General features: G+C 41.6%; 1 protein-coding gene and 1 long non-coding RNA gene across 3 annotated transcripts in view; both read right to left on the minus strand.

The window, feature by feature from the left end:
* The window catches only part of LOC115137168 (DISP complex protein LRCH3-like), a 76,924-nt gene that overhangs the window by 42,123 nt on the left and 14,771 nt on the right, over window positions 1-20,030 (minus strand). For both annotated transcript variants that reach the window (XM_065024669.1, XM_065024668.1), the window contains exons 2-6: window positions 17,687-17,831; window positions 3,048-3,174; window positions 2,766-2,871; window positions 1,043-1,179; window positions 766-875 (exon numbers count right to left, since the gene is read on the minus strand). In XM_065024669.1, coding sequence (XP_064880741.1) covers window positions 766-875; window positions 1,043-1,179; window positions 2,766-2,871; window positions 3,048-3,174; window positions 17,687-17,831 — 625 coding nt within the window. The remainder of the gene's footprint in view (window positions 1-765; window positions 876-1,042; window positions 1,180-2,765; window positions 2,872-3,047; window positions 3,175-17,686; window positions 17,832-20,030) is intronic.
* LOC115137169 (uncharacterized) lies at window positions 11,518-16,402 on the minus strand. Its single transcript, XR_003864768.2, has 2 exons — window positions 16,047-16,402; window positions 11,518-11,688 (listed from the first exon to the last, which is right to left on the minus strand). It is a non-coding gene; the product is annotated as an uncharacterized LOC115137169 (long non-coding RNA).

Raw genomic sequence — 20,030 nt, forward strand, 5'->3', positions numbered from 1 at the left:
CGGTGCCAGAAATGCCAGAACCAACTCTATGAAATATGCCTATATAAGGGAACTAAACGGGACTGGCCTGTTTGTGCTCCTGACAGACATTCACTATAGTGCATCAAGTTAGTTGGAACCTCTCCAGCGCGCGGATAATAAGCAATGATTCATTTAAGTTTGACTTTGAGTGTCCCTGTGTAAGAATGTCCACAACACCCACCTGTCGCAGAACTTTTTGAATTGGAAAATTATTTGCAAGGACATGTAGTTTTCTTATTGGACAAATTCAGGTTGGTCCCTCCCTGTTTTGACCTGCTTGGTTTCTAGTAAATACACCCCTGGGATCCAGTGAGCATGATTCATTTTGTATTTCTGAGTGTTTGCAAGGTTGTTGTTATGGTACCTCCCATTCTCAACTCCCTTTTTCAGCTGTGCTCCCCTCATAAACTCTACCCACCTTTCCACCTTCTCTTTTTAACACTCCGTCACTTCCCCATTGATCTCAATTTCTATCTCTCCTCCCCAAACAGTTTCTAGTAAAGTACCTTTTAACATCTACAGAGGGCTCTGAGAAAGCAAGAGCAATTGTAGAGCACAAAATATAAAAATGATGAGGGAGAGATAAAAGTAGAGATACTGGCAGAAAAGGGCAGGGATATGTAGAGGAAAGAGTGCCCCCTCTTTCTGCCTCTCTCCAGCTGTTCCTCTGCACACAGCTGCTTCCAGGACTGGCTTCTGCCTTATTATTGGCAGTGGAAGCGTGTGTGTGCAAGTGTGTCTCACCAGGATCCGAAGGGGAGGGGTCTCCTGTCGTAGTCTGGGAGCTCAGGTGGAGTCTTGCTGGCCTCATTGTTCAGATACTTAAATATATGGATCATCCCCTTTATACAAATCTGGGAATGACAAGAAACACATGATAGACAATAGAAGGAACAGTTTCACTAGGTTATATTAACACGTGTGGTGCAGGTCAACTGTTTTGTCAAGCTGAGTGTGTATCCTAGTCACTGACTCGGAGCAAAAGGTGTGTTTGTATAGTCAGACTGTGTCCGTGTGTTACCTGTGCAGGTGGGTTCTGTAGTGGGTTGTTGTCCAGCACGATGCTCTGTAGGTGGCGCAGGTTGCGGTAACACACAGGGATGGATGTCACCTTGTTACAAGAGAAGTCCAGACGCACCAGGGGCAACTCAGACAGCTCTGTATGGACATAGGACACACAGGTTAACTTTAATCCCCTAGAGTCCATGTCTCCAATGCTTCCATTCTTGATACACACGGGAGACTGTTGAGCATAAAAAACACAGCAGCGCTGCAGTTCTTGACTCTCAAACCTGGAACCTTCTACTATACCCAGTTCAAAGGCACTTAAATATTTTGTCTTGCCCATTGACCCTCTGAATGGTTCATATACACAATCCATGTCTCAATTGTCTCAAGGCTTAAAAATCCTTAAACCTGTCAAGCTCTAACATGCCAGATTTATCTAATCAAGCAATTATGGTATTTTTTTATTTCAAAATATACTTTTGTGTGTGGTCCAGGTGGTTGTGTGTGTGTGTGTTATTTTCAATGACGGCCTAGGAAAAGTGGGTTACCTGAAAGGGGGCATGTTGTCCGCCCAAACAAAGGATCAGAGAATTAATCTAGTACTGAAGCAAAAGCTACAGCTAGCTAGCACTGCAGTGTACACAATTTTATTTATTTTACCTTTATTTAACTAGGCAAGTCAGTAAAGAACTAATTCTTATTTTCAATGACGGCCTAGGAACAGTGGGTTAACTGCCTCTTTCAGGGGCAGAACGACAGATTTTTGCCTGGTCAGCTTTTTTACCTTGTTACAAGTCCAACGCTCTAACCACTAGGCTACCTGCCGCCCCACCCCACTCAAAAGAGAGAAAGACAATCGATGAACAGTTTTGAACTAATTAATTTCTTCCAAAATTAAGAAGCAGCAAGAGAGAAATAGAGATTGAAAGTGAACAACAAAAAAAAAACAGCTAACTAGTTCGCCCTACTGAAACACCCTGCTCAAACAGAGGGATACCATGTTAGGTAGTTGGATATGACTATCCAACACAACACTGGAACTCTTCCAAGTCAAGGTAAGCTTTTGGTTTTACTAATTTATTGCCACCGGGGCCTGCCAGTGTAACTGTTTACTGACTGTACACTGTCACAGCATGATTGTATGGGTTGACTAACACTTTAGTGCTATTAGCTATGTTGACGAAGACGTTACTTTAGCTAATATGGTTACAACGATGTAGGCTGTGTGCTGAAGTTATGATATGGTTTGGCTTGGAAAGTTTCTCTCTCGCCTGGTCACATACAGCTGATTTGTTGTGCATTGAAGTCCTCAAGCGAAGCGAAGAAGAATACAACGTGGCTGTTATGAGAGTGAACTCTATTCATTCTACCGATACTGTTGAAAAACTTTTCTTAAACAGAACGGGGATAAACATACCTGAATTTCTCCAATAGAACCTTGTTTGCAACTGTTGGACTAATAATTACACCCTATATCAGCTAGATGCTAGCAAAAGTGTGCAAAGCGGTATTCAAAGTCACCTCAAATTCTCTCTCAGCCTGTGTGCACCTATGTTGTACTGGGTGAATGGAATATGAATGGGAGTCATCCAACATGCTGTCATAGAAATAAGGCCATGCTCATTAAAAAAAATCATCCCCATCTTAAACAGCACTGCGCGCCACTGGTGTGTGTGTGTGTGTGTTGAGCAGTGCAGACACTGCGTCGGGCCAGGTGGTTGAGTGTGTGTGTTGACCTGGGGGCAAGCGGGCCAGGTGGTTGCGGCGGATGTTAAGGTCTCGCAGCGAGTCCAGTCGACCAACCTGAGGAGGGAGTGTCTGGATCTCATTACAACTCACGTCCTGGAGAGAGGGATGAGAGAGAGAGGAGAGGAAAGGATGACCTGGTTAAACAGTAATCAAACCACAACACAAAGACTACCAATAAGGGGGTAAAAACAGGCAAATCAACATGGTGGTTTTGACACTAAAACCCACGGTCAATTAAGCCAAAACTGTGTGTGTGTGTCTGTACTGACCAGTTCTGTGAGCTGTAGTAGTTGGCCCAGCTCTTCGGGAAGGGAGACAAGCTTGTTATTACAGGCAATCAGGACCTTCAACGGCAGACTGCACACCGGGCTGGGCAGGGTCGACAACTGGTTTCGACTGAAATCCAGATGAAAGAAAAACAGACCAACAGGAGGGCGGAAAGAAAATGTAAGAGAGGTTTTTGACTAAAGCTTAGTAGATTTATGTCCATTCAAATAGTTGTGTACTGGCAAGATGGCAAATGTTTATTATTAAACAAAGTTCCAATGTTCCAATGATGTTCTTGGCATTCTTTTGCTATTGGGAACACTTCCTACCAAACAGGTTGATGTTACAGACCAAAAATCTTTCAAACCTGTTAATCAGATATGTTGTGACGTTTCTCTATGCCCAAAACAGATCGCTTTAATATTGGTTTATGAATGAACATGGGTTTTGTTCCAAATGACACACTACTCCATATTTAGTGCACTACTATTATAGTGAATAGGGTGCCTTTGGGATGCTGACCATCTGTTTAAAGGCATCACACATCTTCACACAGGTGTGTGTAATATGCATGCATAGGCCCTCTTTCTATGGTTAAGTGTACAAGTGTTATGTCAAATTTGTAAATAGATGTGTCCATCAGAGTTCACTCTGTGTTTATCACCATATGTTCAGGTATGTGAGTGTCAGTGGTGGAAAAAGTACTCAACTGTCATACTTGAGTAAAAGTAATAGAAAATGACTCAATTAAAAGCGAGTCACCTAGTGAAGTATTACTTGACTAAAAGTATCTGGTTGTAAATGTACTTAAGTACAGTGGTGGAGAAAGTACTCTACTGACATCATTTTTAAAAAGTAAAAGCCATACATCAAATTCTTTATATTAAGCAATTTATGGACAGAGGGGGCCACAAACACTCAGACGTCATTTACAAATACAGAATTTGTGTTAAGTGAGTCTGCCAAATCAGTGTCAGTAGGGATGACAACATGTTCTATTGATATAGGACCATATTGCTGTAATGCCTGAGCAGTTTGATGGGGTTGAGGTCAGGCTCTGAGCAGGCCAGTCAAGTTCTTCCACACTGATCTTGAAAAAAACATTTCTGTATGGACCCCATTTTGTGCACAGGGGCATTGTCATGCTGAAACAGGAAAGGGCCTTCCCCAAACTGTTGCCACCATGTTGGAATCACAGAATGTTATTGTACGCTGTCACGTTAAGATTTCCCTTCACTGGAACTAAGGGGCCTAGCCCGAACCATGAAAAACAGCCACAGACCATTATTCCTCCACCAAATGTTACAGTTGGCACTATGCATTGGGGCAGGTAGCGTGATTCATCACTCCAGAGTCCAATGGAGGCGAGCTTTACACCGCTCCAGGCGACACTTGAGCGGCTGCTCAGTCATGGAAAACCATTTGAGGCTCCCGACAAACAGTTCTTGTGCCGACGTTGTTTCCAGAGGCAGTTTGGAACTCGGTAGTGAGTGTTACAACATAGGACAGGCTTCAGCACTCGGTCGTCCTGTTCTGTGAGCTTGTGTGGCATACCACTTTGCGGCCGAGCCATTGTTGCTCCTTGACGTACCCACTTCACAATAAAAGCACTTACAGTTGACCGTGGAAACTCTAGCCAGGCAGAAATTTGACAAACTGACTTGTTGTAAAGGTGGCATCCAATGACGGTGCCATGTTATAAATCACTGAGATTAAATAGCAGAATCCACTCATTTGAAGGGGTGTCCACATACTTTTGTAGTGTATTTCACAGTGGTTTAGATGGTACAATGACGCTCAACACCAGAGTTCGTTCATCAACTAGGTTTGGCCTTGGGCCAAATGTTTTCTGAGCTAATAGTCGGTACGTCAGAACATAATTAGCATACAATATTAGCACAATTAATAGACATACACTACATTTTTAACACTTCTGACTAGAACATAAATTCAATGCCAATAATTTCGATCTGATTTCACTCAAAATCACCAATGTCTCAATTCAATTATTATTTTGAATACATTGGTGGGGAAAAACAAGTGTACAATACTTTAACATCAACATTTGTTAAAAACAATTAGCTTACTAGCAAGAGGAAATCTTAATCTCAAACATCAAAAGGTGGAGAATAAAAATTGAAGTTTAAGGGATGAATGGTTTCAATTTTTGCCTAAAATGACATGAAATCTAACTGCCTGTAGCTCAGGCCCTGAAGCAAGGATATGCATATTCTTGGTACCATTTGAAACACTGAAATGCAGAATTGTGAAAGGAATGTAGAAGAATATAACAATTGATCTGGTAGAAGAAAATACAAAGAGAAAAAAAAACGTTTTTTATTTATTTAAAGGCAACAGAAAGGTCCCAGTTCTAGCCATCACTCTGGTTGTAATTCCCGATGGTGTCCAAAAGATGACAGCAGTGTATGTGCAAAGTTTCAGACGGATGAGCGAACTACATGACATTTAGTGTGAAGTCACCCAGGTACATTTGGGCAAATCGTGTAGGAGACATTTGTATTCATATTACATTTTTCTGAAAGAATATCGTCAAATCTGTATACTTGGACTTTGATTTAGCTTTTCCAGTATTAGTAGCCATATTATAAGTTCAACATTTGCAAAACCAGTTTTCATAACTTCATAACTTTTGCCCAAAAGGAAAAGGTACGCTGTCGCACAAGGTTAGTAGCTACATTTTACAACAGATACAGGGTTTCCGGATGCTCCCATAAAGCCCAGCTCATTGGCGATCTAACTAGCTCTGTTTGACACCGATTGGTGCTTATTTGACACAGTTTTAGTCGTTCAGGTGAAGACCGCCTGCGTCATCGGCGTGCCATGAAGGCGTTGCTTTCTGACCAGATATGGTGTTCTATAGGATATACTACACCACTAATGATACAGTGAAGTCTGGTTACGTTCTATGATCGCTGAGGAATACATACGAATGTAATTTGACTGGTTGAAACAACGTTTAGGGTTAGATTTTCAGATTCCTTTCTTTGCAAATGGAACGAGTGGAAATACAAAATCTATGGTGCATGCAAAATGGACCTTTTTAGGATATGAACAATTATTTTATCCAACAAAACAACACTTCATGTTATCTCTGGGACCCTTCGATTTCAGAATGTAAGCACACATTTCACCTTCAGAGGTGAATTTATCAAACATATCGCTGTGAAAAGTTTTGTTGTTAGGAGCTCTCCTCAAACAATAAAAGCATGGCATTTTTTCGCTCGAATAGCTACTGTAGATTGGACAGTGAAGTTACATTAACAAGAACTTGAGCTTTCAGCCGATATAAGACACTTATACGTACCAACATTTATTGTTTCTCTAAAATCTGCGATCGTGAAAAGGCGCTGCATGATTTACAACGGTCCTGTTGACGGGACGCCGATCCCGAACTAGCAAGAGGAAATTTTAATCTCAACTATCAAAAGTTGGAGAATAAACATAACCCCCAATGCCAAGCCTGTGGGTTATTTGCAACAAAAATATTGTTTGCAAAGAATTCAATCTCATAAATCATTATTATTATGAGGTACTTTCAGTGGTCTTCCCACTCCAGAGAGAGGCATGATGTAGAAAAATGTAAGAGTTAACACACAGAAGCAGAATCCTCCTTTGTGACCTGACTCAACAACAGAAGGTCACAAGTGCCTCCATTAAAAGCGTCCTGGGTTCTAACCCAACACAACATGCCCATCACAGACGTGGAGGTGTTTAAAAAGTGCATGGTGACAGCTTTGGTGGAATTGGCTACGGACAAGTCTATGGATAGCATAATTGAGACTGTCAAACAGGTGGCCCTGTCTGCATCAACAGCAGGCCGCCACGTCCATGCACTGGTGGATGATGTGCATAGGATTGTTCTACAGGGCTTAATCAGGCTGAGCATTTGTCCCTGGCTATTGATGACAACACTGATGTAGCACAGTTGTGTGTGTATATGTCCGTTAATTAGATTATTTTTCCATTTCTTAAAGAACATTAGACCAGTGCCTTTGTAATTTGGAACATGACCATAAATGTGTTAGGGTGCCTGTATAAGTTGTACATTTAAGACACTGAGGAGAGGACGAGGGGGGGGCTAAAAGCATGTCTGGCATTCTGGGATATATGCAATCTGTGTATTATTCTTAATTAGATTGCTCAAGTACCATAACAGATAGATATTGTTTTTGCACATCTCCAAATGTCCTCCCACATCTCCTCGTCAATAGTAACAGACAATAATTTATCCCACACCTGCTTGACCACCTGTGTGTCAACAGTAGAAATGGACCTTAAAGCATCATAAAATAATTATTTCAATGACAAGACATCAGTGTTGACAACGAAGGTGGTGCTCTTCAAAATAGGTCTAACTTGTAGAAAGTGAAAAGAGTCCTACTTATGGAGTTGATATTTCTCAACCTTCTGCTCAAATAACAATTCAATCCTATCAGTGACAAAATCATTTAGTCTGCCTATGCCCTTATTAAGCCAAACGTTAAAGACAGCATCCAGCAATCCTGATACAAATATGAGTTGTTAAGAATTGGGGTAAGAGCAGAGGTTAGTTTGGACCTTCCCAAAACACTTTGAACTGGCCTCCTCCATGCTTTGAGTGCATTAAGTAGAATGGGATTATTGCAGTAATCTTACACAGATTTGAAGCTTCTGGGAAGAAAACATATATATATATATAAAAAATAAGTAGGTGGCAGGGTAGCCTAGTGGTTAGAGCGTTGGACTAGTAACCGGAAGGTTGCAAGTTCAAACCCCCAAGCTGACAAGGTACAAATCTGTCGTTCTGCCCCTGAACAGGCAGTTAACCTGTTCCTAGGCCGTCATTGAAAATAAGAATTTGTTCTTAACTGACTTGCCTAGTTAAATAAAGGTAAAAAAATATATTAAAAAGTCTCAATATCTAATCAAATAGAGGAGTCATTCGTGATCCATTCAGAAATATAACTTAAGTGGGCACACCACTGATAAAAACCCAATATTGGGCAGATCCAACCCCCCTGAGAACCTAGCAAGTGCAATATTGCCATCTTAACTATTGGCTTGTGTTTACTCCACATAAAGGAACTTAACCAGCCATTTTAATCTGTTATTATCTTATTGGAAAGTAAGATTTCGATCATTTGGATTGGGTAGAGTAGTCTTTGTAAAAATTTAAAAAAAAATTCATTCTACCCAACCATGAAACAGAGCAGAGTTCCACACTCCAGATGTGTCTTATTGTGTCAAATAAAGTAACAAAATTAGCTTTATACTTTTGCTGGGATTTGGGAGTAATATACTTTGATTCATAAAACCTGAAGGGCACCATTTTAAAGGAAATGGGGGAGCGGTAGTAGGTACAAAGCTAAGACAACCAAGTGGCATAGACTATGATTTAGTTAAATTAATCTTGTAGCTTGAAAATACACTGAATAATTCAATAATATTAACAAGATATGTAATTGAAGTCTCGGGGCTCGAGATGAATATCAAAGCATCAGCATACAAGCTTATTTTTTGACAAACGTCACCAATGAGCAGTCCCTGTATAGCAGGCGTTACTCTGATGGCCTCGGCCAATGGTTCCATACTGAGCGCAAATTGGCGAGGGGAATAAGGATAGCCCTGTCTGGTACCCCGGTGTGTGGAGAAGCTATTTGACCTTAGTAAGGATAGCAGCCTTCGTTTTTAGTCTTGAATAACATTAAGATACGCCTGACATTATTACATCAGTTACGGCCCTTAACAAAGCCAGTTTGGTCACCTTTTACAATTAAAAAAATCTAATCAAATGCTATTTGTCACATACACGTGTTTAGCAGATGTTATTGCCAGTGTAGCGAAATGCTTGTTTCCAGCTCCAACATTGCAGTAATATCTAACAAGTAATATCTAACAATTTCACAACAATACACACATATCCAAAGTTATGGAATTAAGAATCTATACATATTTGAGCGAGCAGTGTCAGAGCGGCATAGACTTAAGATACAGTAGAAACATATGAGATTAGTAATGCAAAATGTAAACATTATTAAAGTGGTCAATGAATTCAAGTCTATGTATATAGGGCTGCAGCCTTTAATGTGCTAGGGATGGCTATTTAACAGTCTGATAGCCGAGATAGAAGCTGTTTTTCAGTCTCTCGTCCATTTTGATGCACCTGTACTGATCTCTCCTTCTGGATGATAGCGAGGAGAACAGGCAGTTGCTCGGGTGGTTGTTGTCCTTGATGATCTTTTTGGCCTTCCTGTGACATCGGGTGCTGTAGGGCAGGTAGTTTGCCCCCGGTGATGCATTAGGCATTCTGCACCACCCTCTGGAGAGCCCTGAGGTTGCGGGTGGTGCAGTTTCCGTAACAGGCAGCGATACTGCCCGAAAGGATGCTCTCAATAGTGCATCTGTAAAAGTTTGTGAGGGTTTTAGGTGCCGAGACAAATTTCTTCAGCAACCTCTCAAAATATTCAAAAAAATACATTTTCACCACAGTCTGTGTGGGTGGACCATTTCAGTTTGTCCGTGATGTGTACCCCGAGGAACTTGAAGCTTTACACCTTCACTGCGATCCCGATGTAGATAGGGGGCTGCTCCCTCTGATGTTTCTTGACATTCACGATCAGCTCCTATGTTTTATTGACATTGGGTGAGAGGTTATTTTCCTGGCACCACACTCCCAGGGCCCTCACCTTCTTTCTCCCTGTAGGCTGTCTCGTCATTGTTGGTAATCAGGCCTACTACTGTTGTATCATCTGAAAACTTGATGATTGAGTTGGATGCGTGCATGGCCACGCAGTCATGGGTGAACAGGGAGTACAGGAGGGGGCTGAGCACCCATTCTTGTGGGGCCCCAGTGTTGAGGATCAGCGAAGTGGAGGTGTTGTTTCCTACCTTCACGACCGGGGGACAGCCCGTCAATTAGTCCAGAACCCAATTGCACAGGGCGGGGGTCAGGGTCTCGAGCTTAATGATGAGCTTTGAGAGTATATATATGGTGTATATGGTGTTAAATGTTGAGCGAGAGCCAAATGAACAGCATTCTAACAATGGTATTCCTCTTGTCCACATGGGATAGGGCAGTGTTCAGTGCGATGGCATTGTCTGTGGATCTATCGTCTGTGGGTCTAGAGTGTCAGGTAAGGTAGGGGTGATATGATCCTTGACTAGTCTCTCAAAGCACTTCATGATGACAGAAATGAGTGCTATGAGGCTATTTTAATTTAGTTCATTTAACTTTTTGCTTTCTTGGGTACAAGAACAAGGGTGGAAATTTTGAAGCATGTGGGGACAGCAGACTGGGATAGGGAGATTCCGGACATTTTCAAACACTCCGGCCAGCTGGTCTGCGCAAGCTCTGAGGACGTGGCTAGGAATGCCGTCTGGGCCGGCAGTCTTGCGAGGGTTAACACACTTAAATGTCTTACATCGGCCTCGGAGAAGGAAAGCCCACAGTCCTTGATAGCGGGCCGCGTCGGTGGCAGTGTTATCCTTAAAGCGGGTGAAGGTGTTTAGCTTGTCTGGAAGCAAGACATTGGTGTCCGCGATGTGGCTGGGTTTTCCCTTTGTAGTCCGTGATTGTCTGTAGTCCCTGACACATACGTCTCGTGTCTGAGCCGTTGAATTGTGACTCCACTATGTCTCTACACTGATGTTTTGCATGTTCATTGTCTTACGGAGGGAATAACTACACTGTATTCAGACATATTCCCAGTCACCTTACCATGGTTAAATTAGATGGTTCGCGCTTTCATTTTTACGTGAATGCTGACATCTATCCACGGTCTTAATAGTCACAGTGGGTACAACATCTCCTATACACTTCCTGATAAATTCACTCACCGTATCAGTGTATTTGTCAATATTATTCTCAGAGGCAACCTGGAACATACCCCAGTCCACGTAATCAAAACAATCTTTAAGCGTGGATTCCGATTGGTCAGACCAGCATTGAATTGTCCTTACGCAGAAAATCAATCAGGAAGTACCTGTGCTATAGAGTAAAATGGAGTCGTGATCAGATTTGCCAAAGGAGGGTGGGGAAGGGCCTTGTATGCATCCCGGAAATTGGAGTAGCAGTGATCGAGTGTTTTCGCAGCTCAAGTACTAGTCAGTCTTGATAGAACTTCAGTAGTGTTTTTCTCAAATTAGCTTTGTTAAAGTCCACAGCTACAATAAATGCAGCCTCAGGATATGTGGTTTTCAGTTGGCAAAAAGTTCAGTTAAGTACCTTGAGAGCAGTCGTGGTATCGGCTTGAGGGGGAATCTACACGGCTGTGACTATAACCAAAGAGAATTCTCTTGGGGAGGTAATACGGCATTTGATTGTGAGGTATTCTAGGTCAGGTGAACAAAATAACTTGAGTTCCTGTATGTTATCACAATCACACTAAGTATTTAATCATAAAACATACACCCACGCCCTTCTTCCCAGAGAGATATTTATTCCTCTCTTCACGATGAACTGAGAGAGCCATGTTTTCATGAAACAGAGTATCGTCAACTTTATTATCCAGACACTTAACAAAATTGAGTAATATACTCGGAAGCGGTGGGCGGTGTGCTCGCCTCCCGAGTCGGACTAGAAGTCGACTACCCCTCCTCCGCCAGCGGTGTTTTGGGTCAGTCTCTGGAATCAGTTCAATTGCCCTGTGGGGTACAAACAAAGGATCAGATTTCGGAAAGTCGTATTCCTGGTCGTAATGCTGGTGAGGTACCGCCACTCTGATATCCAAAAATTCTTCTCGGCTGTATGTAAAATAAAATTTTATAGGCTAATAATGTAAGAAATAAAAAAAAGTTAAACTAGAATCATGGCAGCCCTACCTGGCGGCACCATTTTGTCAGATATGTGGCAATAAGTCCACTAGTCGTGTGGCTAGGATTTTAGAAAGACATTTCCTATCCATGTACAGAAGGGCAATAAGGTCTGTTGGAGGAACAAGACTCTGGGCATTTCCCCTTATTGAGAATAAGTGATATGTTACCATCCCTCAGAGTTTGAGGGAGGTCGTATTTGAAAATGAGTGGTTAAACATATCAAGCAATGGCTCAAGGATCAGGCCTTGGAACTACTTATAGAACTCACTACAAAACCTGTCTGGTCCTTCAGAACTGCAGTTTCCTCTGCTTGGAGGAACAGTGAATTGGATGGGCAGTACAGATTTATTCTCTTACATCTGCAAGCAGAGTCTGAACATCAGACAGGGTGGCATTGTCTCCCTCATTCCATGCAATGGCTACTGCTATAGGTTTCAGGCTGCTTACCAATCTCTCCCAAAATACATCATCCAGGAGGAGCCTCTTGATGGGGCTGTCCATATCGGCAGACTGTGATATGGTAATTTCTTGGAGAGACTCCTTCCCCTCTAGGAGACTGTCAGACATGATGAAAACACCACACAGGTGTTGCTGGGCAGCTTCAATGTGGTGCTCTTATTCTTCCCACTTTGCTTGGTGAGGTAGATTGCTGCTATAACTTGATGACCCTTCACATACCTAACCATTTCCTTGGCTCCCTTGTAGAGTGTATCCATTGTTTTCCATGCCATTCATGATGTTCTTGAGGAGCAGATTCAATGCACGAGCAGCACAGCCAATGGGTATAGCCAATGGGTATGACCTGAGGGTAGTACTCCTCCACTTTAGACCAAGCAGCCTTCACGTTTGCAGTAGCCATTTTTTATTTGACTAGGCAAGTCAGTTAATAAGACCAAATTCTTATTTACAATGACGGCCTACCAAAAGGCAAAAGACATCTGCGGGGACGGGGGCTTTGATTAAAAATACATTTAAAAAAAAAAGAACAAATAGGACAAAACACACATGACAAGAGAAACAACTAGAGGTCGACCGATTAATCGGAATGGCCGATTAATTCGGGCCGATTTCAAGTTTTCATAACAATCGGAAATCGGTATTTTTGGGCGCCGATTTTTTTTATACCTTTATTTAACTAGGCAAGTCAGTTAAGAACACATTCTTAGTTTCAATGACGGCCTAGGAACGGTGGGTTAACTGCCTGTTCAGGGGCAGAACGACAGATTTGTACCTTGTCAGCTCGGGGGATCCAATCTTGCAACCTTACAGTTAACTAGTCCAACACAATAACGACCTGGCTCTCTAGTTGCACTCCACAAGGAGACTGCCTGTTACGCGAATGCAGTACGCCAAGGTAAGTTGCTAGCTAGCATTAAACTTATCTTATAAAAAACAATCATAATCACTAGTTAATTACACATGGTCGATGATATTACTTGATATTATCTAGCGTGTCCTGCGTTGCATATAATCTGACTGAGCATACAAGTATCTAAGTATCTGACTGAGCGGTGGTAGGCAGACGCAGGCGTGTAAACATTCATTCAAACACCACTTTCGTGCATTTGCCAGCAGCCCTTCGTTGTGCGTCAAGCATTGCGCGGTTTATGACTTCAAGCCTATCAACTCCCGAGATGAGGCTGGTGTAACCGAAATGAAATGGCTAGCTAGTTAGTGCGCGCTAATAGTGTTTCAAACTTCACTCGCTCTGAGACTTCTATTAGTTGTTTCCCTTGCTCTGCATGGGTAACGCTGCGTCAATGGTGGCTGTTGTCGTTGTGTTGCTGGTTCGAGCCAAGGGGGGAGCGAGGAGAGGGACGGAAGCTATACTGTTACACTGGCAACACTAAAGTGCCTATAAGAACATCCAATAGTCAAAGGTTAATGAAATACAAATGGTAAAGAGGGAAATAGTCCTATAATAACTACAACCTAAAACTTCTTACCTGGGAATATTGAAGACTCATGTTAAAAGGAACCACCAGCTTTCATATGTTCTCATGTTCTGAGCAAGGAACTGAAACGTTAGCACATATTAAACTTCGACTTCTCCAACACTTTGTTTTTGCATTATTTAAACCAAATTGAACATGTTTCATTATTTATTTGAGGCTAAATTGATTTTATTGATGTGTTATATTAAGTTAAGATAAGTGTTCATTCAGTATTGTTGTAATTGTCATTATTACAAATAAAAAAAACACATTTAAATTATTTTTTATATATATTTTTTTTATATAAAAATCGACCGATTAATCGGTATCTGCTTTTTTGGTCCTCCAATAAATCGGTACCGGCGTTGAAAATTAATAATCGGTCGACCTCTAGAAACAACACTACATAAAGAGAGACCTAAAGACAACATAGCAAGGCAGCAACACAAAACAAGGTACAAACATAATTGGGCACAGACAACAGCAAAGGACAAGAAGGAAGAGACAACAATACATCACGCAAAGCAACCACAACTGTCAGTACGTGTCCATGATTGAGTCTATGAATGAAGAGATCTAGCATGGGTAGGATGGTCATTTGAATCAGGGTTAGTTTGGCAGCTGGGGTGAATGACAAGCGATTACGATAAAGGAAACCAGGTCTAGATGTAACTTTAGCCCACCGCTTTGATATGTGCTGAGAGAAGGACAGTGCAAGCCATACTCCCAAGTACTTGTATGAGGTGATTACCTCAAGCTCTAAACCCTCAGAGGTAGTAATCACACCTGTGTGGATGGGCATTCTTCTCACCAAACCACATGACCTTTGTTTTGGAGGTGTTCAGAACAAAGTTAACTTCATCGGGCTAGGGGGCAGTACTCGGAAGTTTGGATGAATGAGGTGCCCAAAGAATACTGCCTGTTACTCAGGCCCAGAAGCTAGGATATGCATATAATTTGTAGTATTGAATAGAAAACTCTAACGTTCCCAAAACTGTTAAAATAATGTCTGAGTATAACAGAACTGATAAGGCAGGCGAAAACCCGAGGACAATCCATTAAGTATTTTTTTCTCCCAGCTCACCACTGATTACAATGGCTGGGAATGGGAATATAAAAGGAAGACCTCAAAGATTTCAGTTCATAGGGCTTCCACTAGATCTCAACAGTCTTTAGAAAGAGCCAGGCCTGTTTTTTTTTAAAATTAGCTAGAATTTGTAGTTCTGTTAAGCGGATGTTGACGAAAATGATCCCGCTAACGGGATTGGTGCGCCAAGAAGTTAAATAAAGGACAAACCGTGGCTGCTTTCCAAGCAATGGGAACCTCCCCAGAGAGGAGAGACAGATTAAAAAGGTTGGAGATAGGCTTGGCGATCATAGGGGCAGCAACCTTAAAGAAGAAAGGGTCTAAACCATCTGACCCAGCTGTTTTTTTGGGGTCAAGTTTAAGGAGCGCCTCTAGCACCTCAGACTCAGTGACTGCCTGCAGGGAGAAACTTTTTAGCTGGGCAGGGGAAAAGAGGGAGAAGCATTGGGGATAGTCACATTAAAAGGGGTGGCAGATGAGGAAATGTTGGACGGGCAAGGAGGCATGGCTGAGTCAAATAGGAATCCTGAGTTAATGAAGTAGTGATTAAAGAACTCAGCCATATGATTCTTGTCAGTAACAACCCCATTATCAACTTTAAGGGACATGTGCAGCTGTGAGGAGGGTTTTATTCTCCAGGTCTTTAACTGTTTTACAGAACTTCTTGGGGATAGATGTACAGAGAGAGAACTGCTCCTTAAAGTAACTAACTTTCGCCTTCCGTATAGCCTGAGTGCTCTTATTTCTCATTTGCCAGAACGTGAGGCAGTCAACCTGAGTATGCCGAGCCTTTTGCCAAATGCAATTTGAGGTGGAGTAGCTCTGCAAGATCACGGTCGAACCAGGGCCTGAACCTGTTTTTAATTCTCATTTTCTTTATGGGGGCGTGTTTGTTAACAATACCACTGAAAATATAAAAAAAGAAGGTCCAAGCATCTTTGACTGAGGGGATCAAGCTGATTCTATACCATTTTACAGAGGCCAGTTCATGAAGGAAGGCTTGCTCATTAAAGTTTTTTAGCAAGCATCTATGACAAATCAGGATAGGTCGTTTCACTGAGCAGCCATTACTAACACAGGCGGTAAAAAACAGTGATCACTAAGGTCATTACTGAAGAAACCAGACTAATACCTATCAGGATTATGTCTGTCACCAGTGCAAATACCTTCGGTTGTCCAAGGTCATTGATGACTGACTTCAGCTCATCTGCAATGTAGAGACCGGTGTGTCTGTTGTCCCTTGTGTCTGTGCTCTTGTAGAATACTGGTTGAGGGGTGGAGATGTAGTTAATTATTCCTTGCCCACAAACATTCAACCACCCATCAGAGATGATTGCAATATAGTCTGCTTGACCTTCACTTGAACTAAGCATCCATTAAATTAGTAGATAAAGCATGTCTGGTTGGATGGGTGTACACGCTGGACGAAGAACATTCAGAAATCTCTTCCAACACACATTGCCTGTGAGGATCAGAGGTGAACATGCATACACAGCTTGAGCAAGACATTAGTCAGCATTTCTCTTACTACGTTCCGCCATTGAGTCTTCTGGAAACTTCTGGAAAACTTCTGATTCCAGGAGGACCATGAGCTGTTGCTATCGATAAGGTGTCTGATTCATCATTTTCACCTCAAATAGACGTAGACAGACTTTTGTCAGAGGTTGCTTGTTGTGAGCGCTGAGGGAACTTTGTTGCATTCTTCACATATGATTTGGCACAGTATTTGCAAATGTACACAGCTTTCCCTTCTACATTAGCTGCAGCGAAATGTCTCCACACATCAGATAGTGCCCGTGGCATTTTCCTGTAAAGATTAGAAAATCACTTAATTATATGTGCATGGAATTGTGTGTATAAGTAAATAAAAAAATATATAAATATATTTACTTATACACACACACACAATTCCATGCACAGATAAATAGTTAAGCAATTAGATAAATGTATTATCTTACAAAGGAGATGTTTAAAAATTAAACATGTATGGAAACAGGTGAATTAACAATCCTCAGTTAGTAGGCTCAAGCAAGCTAAACCCCACGTGGTAACAAAAACTAACTAGCAGAACTTGTTAACAAGTAAAAAAATTATTTAAACACACTTTGCTGTAGGCTACTATTTACTAGTTTTAAAAAATCATGTATGTCATAAAATATATTTACCCCGCCCAGTATTGTAATCTCAACTTACCAGAAAGCATGTAGTCCTTTGCTCAGACAGTGTAGTAGTGTGGGCTCAATAGTATCTCATTAGTGCGCAAGATCTTGAGAATCAGCTGTACATGTGATGGAAGAATGCACTGTGCATGCAGAGGGTTGTAATTCCCTTGAACTGGGGAGTTTAACCAAAATATGCCACAATATCTAGAATTGCCTTGTGTATCCCATCCCACACACAAAACAAATCACTGTTATAAGCTAACTTTAAAAAAATGAATTTTAGCAAAATTCCCAGAATTCCCAGGCTGAACTTCCCATGGGAAATTTACTGGAAAGTTTCAGACCCTTGCGTTTCCGACGCGGGATACATAGCCGATATCGAAGTCTATTGTACTGTTGATGTATTGAATTCATATTGAGCTCATTGTACAAATTTCACTCGAGGTGATACTTTTCTATTATTTTGGTGGGCTAACTTCCTTCTTGGGAAATTGCATTTAGGAGTTTTTGCATCTCTGGTCCAAGATTTTTTATTATTATTATTTTATTTTGGGGTAACCAAAATAGTTCCTGGTTTGGCATAGCAATTTCTGTATATTACAACTAAGTAGCTTACACCACTGGTGTGTGTGCACGCCCGTTACCTTATGTTCAGGTAGGTGAGGGCCTGGAGATTGAGAAGACTCTCAGGCAGTGAGCGCAGGCAGTTCTGGTAGAGGTTAAGGTGTTCCAGAGAAACAAACATACACACCTCCACGGGCAGTTCTGGCAGACGGTTACGGGACAGATCTAAACAAGGGGAGAGAGAAATATACGTCACGCCACAGTTTATTTCATTTATTCAACCCTTTATTTGAGCAGGTGATTTGGCTGGTTTTATTTTCACACCTGTAGGTGTTCTAGTGTTAGGGCCATTCGGTAAACTGAAGTTGGTTAAGAACACATTCTCAACGGCAAGAAAGGCTGTGTTGGGATCTAGCCAGGGTTGTATTCACTCGGTACCAAATAGAAGAAATTGTACTGAAACAAGGAGTGATTACTTGAACTTGGTCTGCACTAATGAATAAAACTCAGGACATTTGGGCCCAACCCAACCCATACTCCTGTGACAAGTGCCATGGTATCTGTAAGGACATCGGTTGTCATCTCAACTGATGGACAGCACCCTTTACAGGCAGTGTCCCCAGTCACTGTCCAGGGGAAAACCCTGCACAGCAGTTACATTTACCATGTGTTCTGTAGGCCTAAATGGTCAATGTCCTTAATGAATAAAACAGATTTATTTTAGTTTGTTCCTTTCAAAAGTGTAAATCAGAATTATTTATAGAGATCACGAATGCTTTGGTTTGCCAATAACCTAATACAAGTATACTAAATGTACAAGTCCACTCAATTAGCAGGTTACATTTATAAACACTGTCGGAATGTCAAACAGATGTGCTTATTGCCTGTGGAGTATGTGAAATGCAGTAAAATTGTTATTTTTACTTTCAGCTGTATCAGAACCAGTAAAATGAACAACACTGTAAATACCTTCAGCCCTGTTTCACGCTAACACGAGTACTCAAAATTATTTTCAAGAGAGTACTCCAACACAGACATTCTTTCAAACGCCCATCACTACTAAATATCTGACAAAAAAACATCCCTGAACACCAGCTGTAAAGCCAAATTCAACCCCTATCCCCTCCCTCAATCCACATAGCTTTTGAGTCCACTCTGTTTGCTAGCCTAAAAGCTGGTTATTTCTTAGTGTTATGCTAGCTGCATAAAAATATGGTACAGTGAAGACATACATTTAAGTTAAAGATATGATTTGGTGATTTTGCTATCCTATTCCCAAGCATAGGTCTTTACTTTCTCCACTGCTTATCGTGATGTAATACTGTGATAAGAACTCGGGGTGAATGCTGGAAAACGTATCTACAGTAGTACTCAGTTTACAACTACAGGTATTTTAATAGACCACTCATTCTGACTAAATGTGTTTTGTTGGGTGTTTAAATAAGAGTAGGCCTATGTTACAGACAGCAACACAAAAGACAATTTCCATCACACACAGACAAGAGACAGTCACACACACCCGTGACGTCTGAAAATAGCCACCAAGCTGACAGATAAAGGGACGTTCTTTTCCCTCCAGTCAGAGCAAAGGCCTCAGTATCATTAAGCAGCTCTTCTTGTACTTGTCTAAATAAGTAATGCCGAGCGAGCCTCCTAGCTCATTTTTATCTTCCTATAGTGGATCGCCGGGACCGCATTTTCCATTCATAAACCATGCCGTGGGCAGTTCTAAAACTACTTGAACGTTGTTAACCATTTGTTTACACTTTGCTCCGTCATGTTACCTTATTAGCTAACTAACTACCTGTTAACTTGACCAGTATGTCCCAACATTTTGGGCCACAGACAGAAAAAAGGGATAGCTTTTTCAGGAGTTTGTGATCATCTGCGAGCAAGTATTTCTGCATGTGTGTCACATATTGTTCAGTAATACTCTGCAGTGAGTGTTGCAGTATCCCGATGGCAATCCCAGCCAAGTCGTCTATATTTATCCCCTGCAGCTGTGTGAGGATCCAGGAAGCTGCTGCTCTCCGCAACACTGTCTGCTTCCTACCCCAGCCAGGCTCTCCCTCCAACCAGAGACAAACACACCGAAAGATGCCCAATGACAGAAATATGGGCTAAGTCCAAATTCTCTCTCCTTCATCCCAAAGTGTGCACACTTACTCACTTCCAATGTAGCAAAAATAACATGAGGTAAAACAAAAACACGAGAAAGTAAGCAACCTACAGGGACAGTTCCAATACCATATGTACAATGTGCAGAGATACTGGAGTTATAGAGGTAGATATGAATAGGGGTAAGGTAACTATATACAGGGTCAGTTCCAATACCATATTTACAATGTGCAGAGATACTGGAGTTATAGAGGTAGATATGAATAGGGGCAAGGTAACTAGGCATCAGAAGTTTCCATTCTGAAA

Source organism: Oncorhynchus nerka, linkage group LG11 (assembly GCF_034236695.1).
Source record: "Oncorhynchus nerka isolate Pitt River linkage group LG11, Oner_Uvic_2.0, whole genome shotgun sequence".
Classification (NCBI taxonomy): Eukaryota; Metazoa; Chordata; class Actinopteri; order Salmoniformes; family Salmonidae; genus Oncorhynchus; species Oncorhynchus nerka.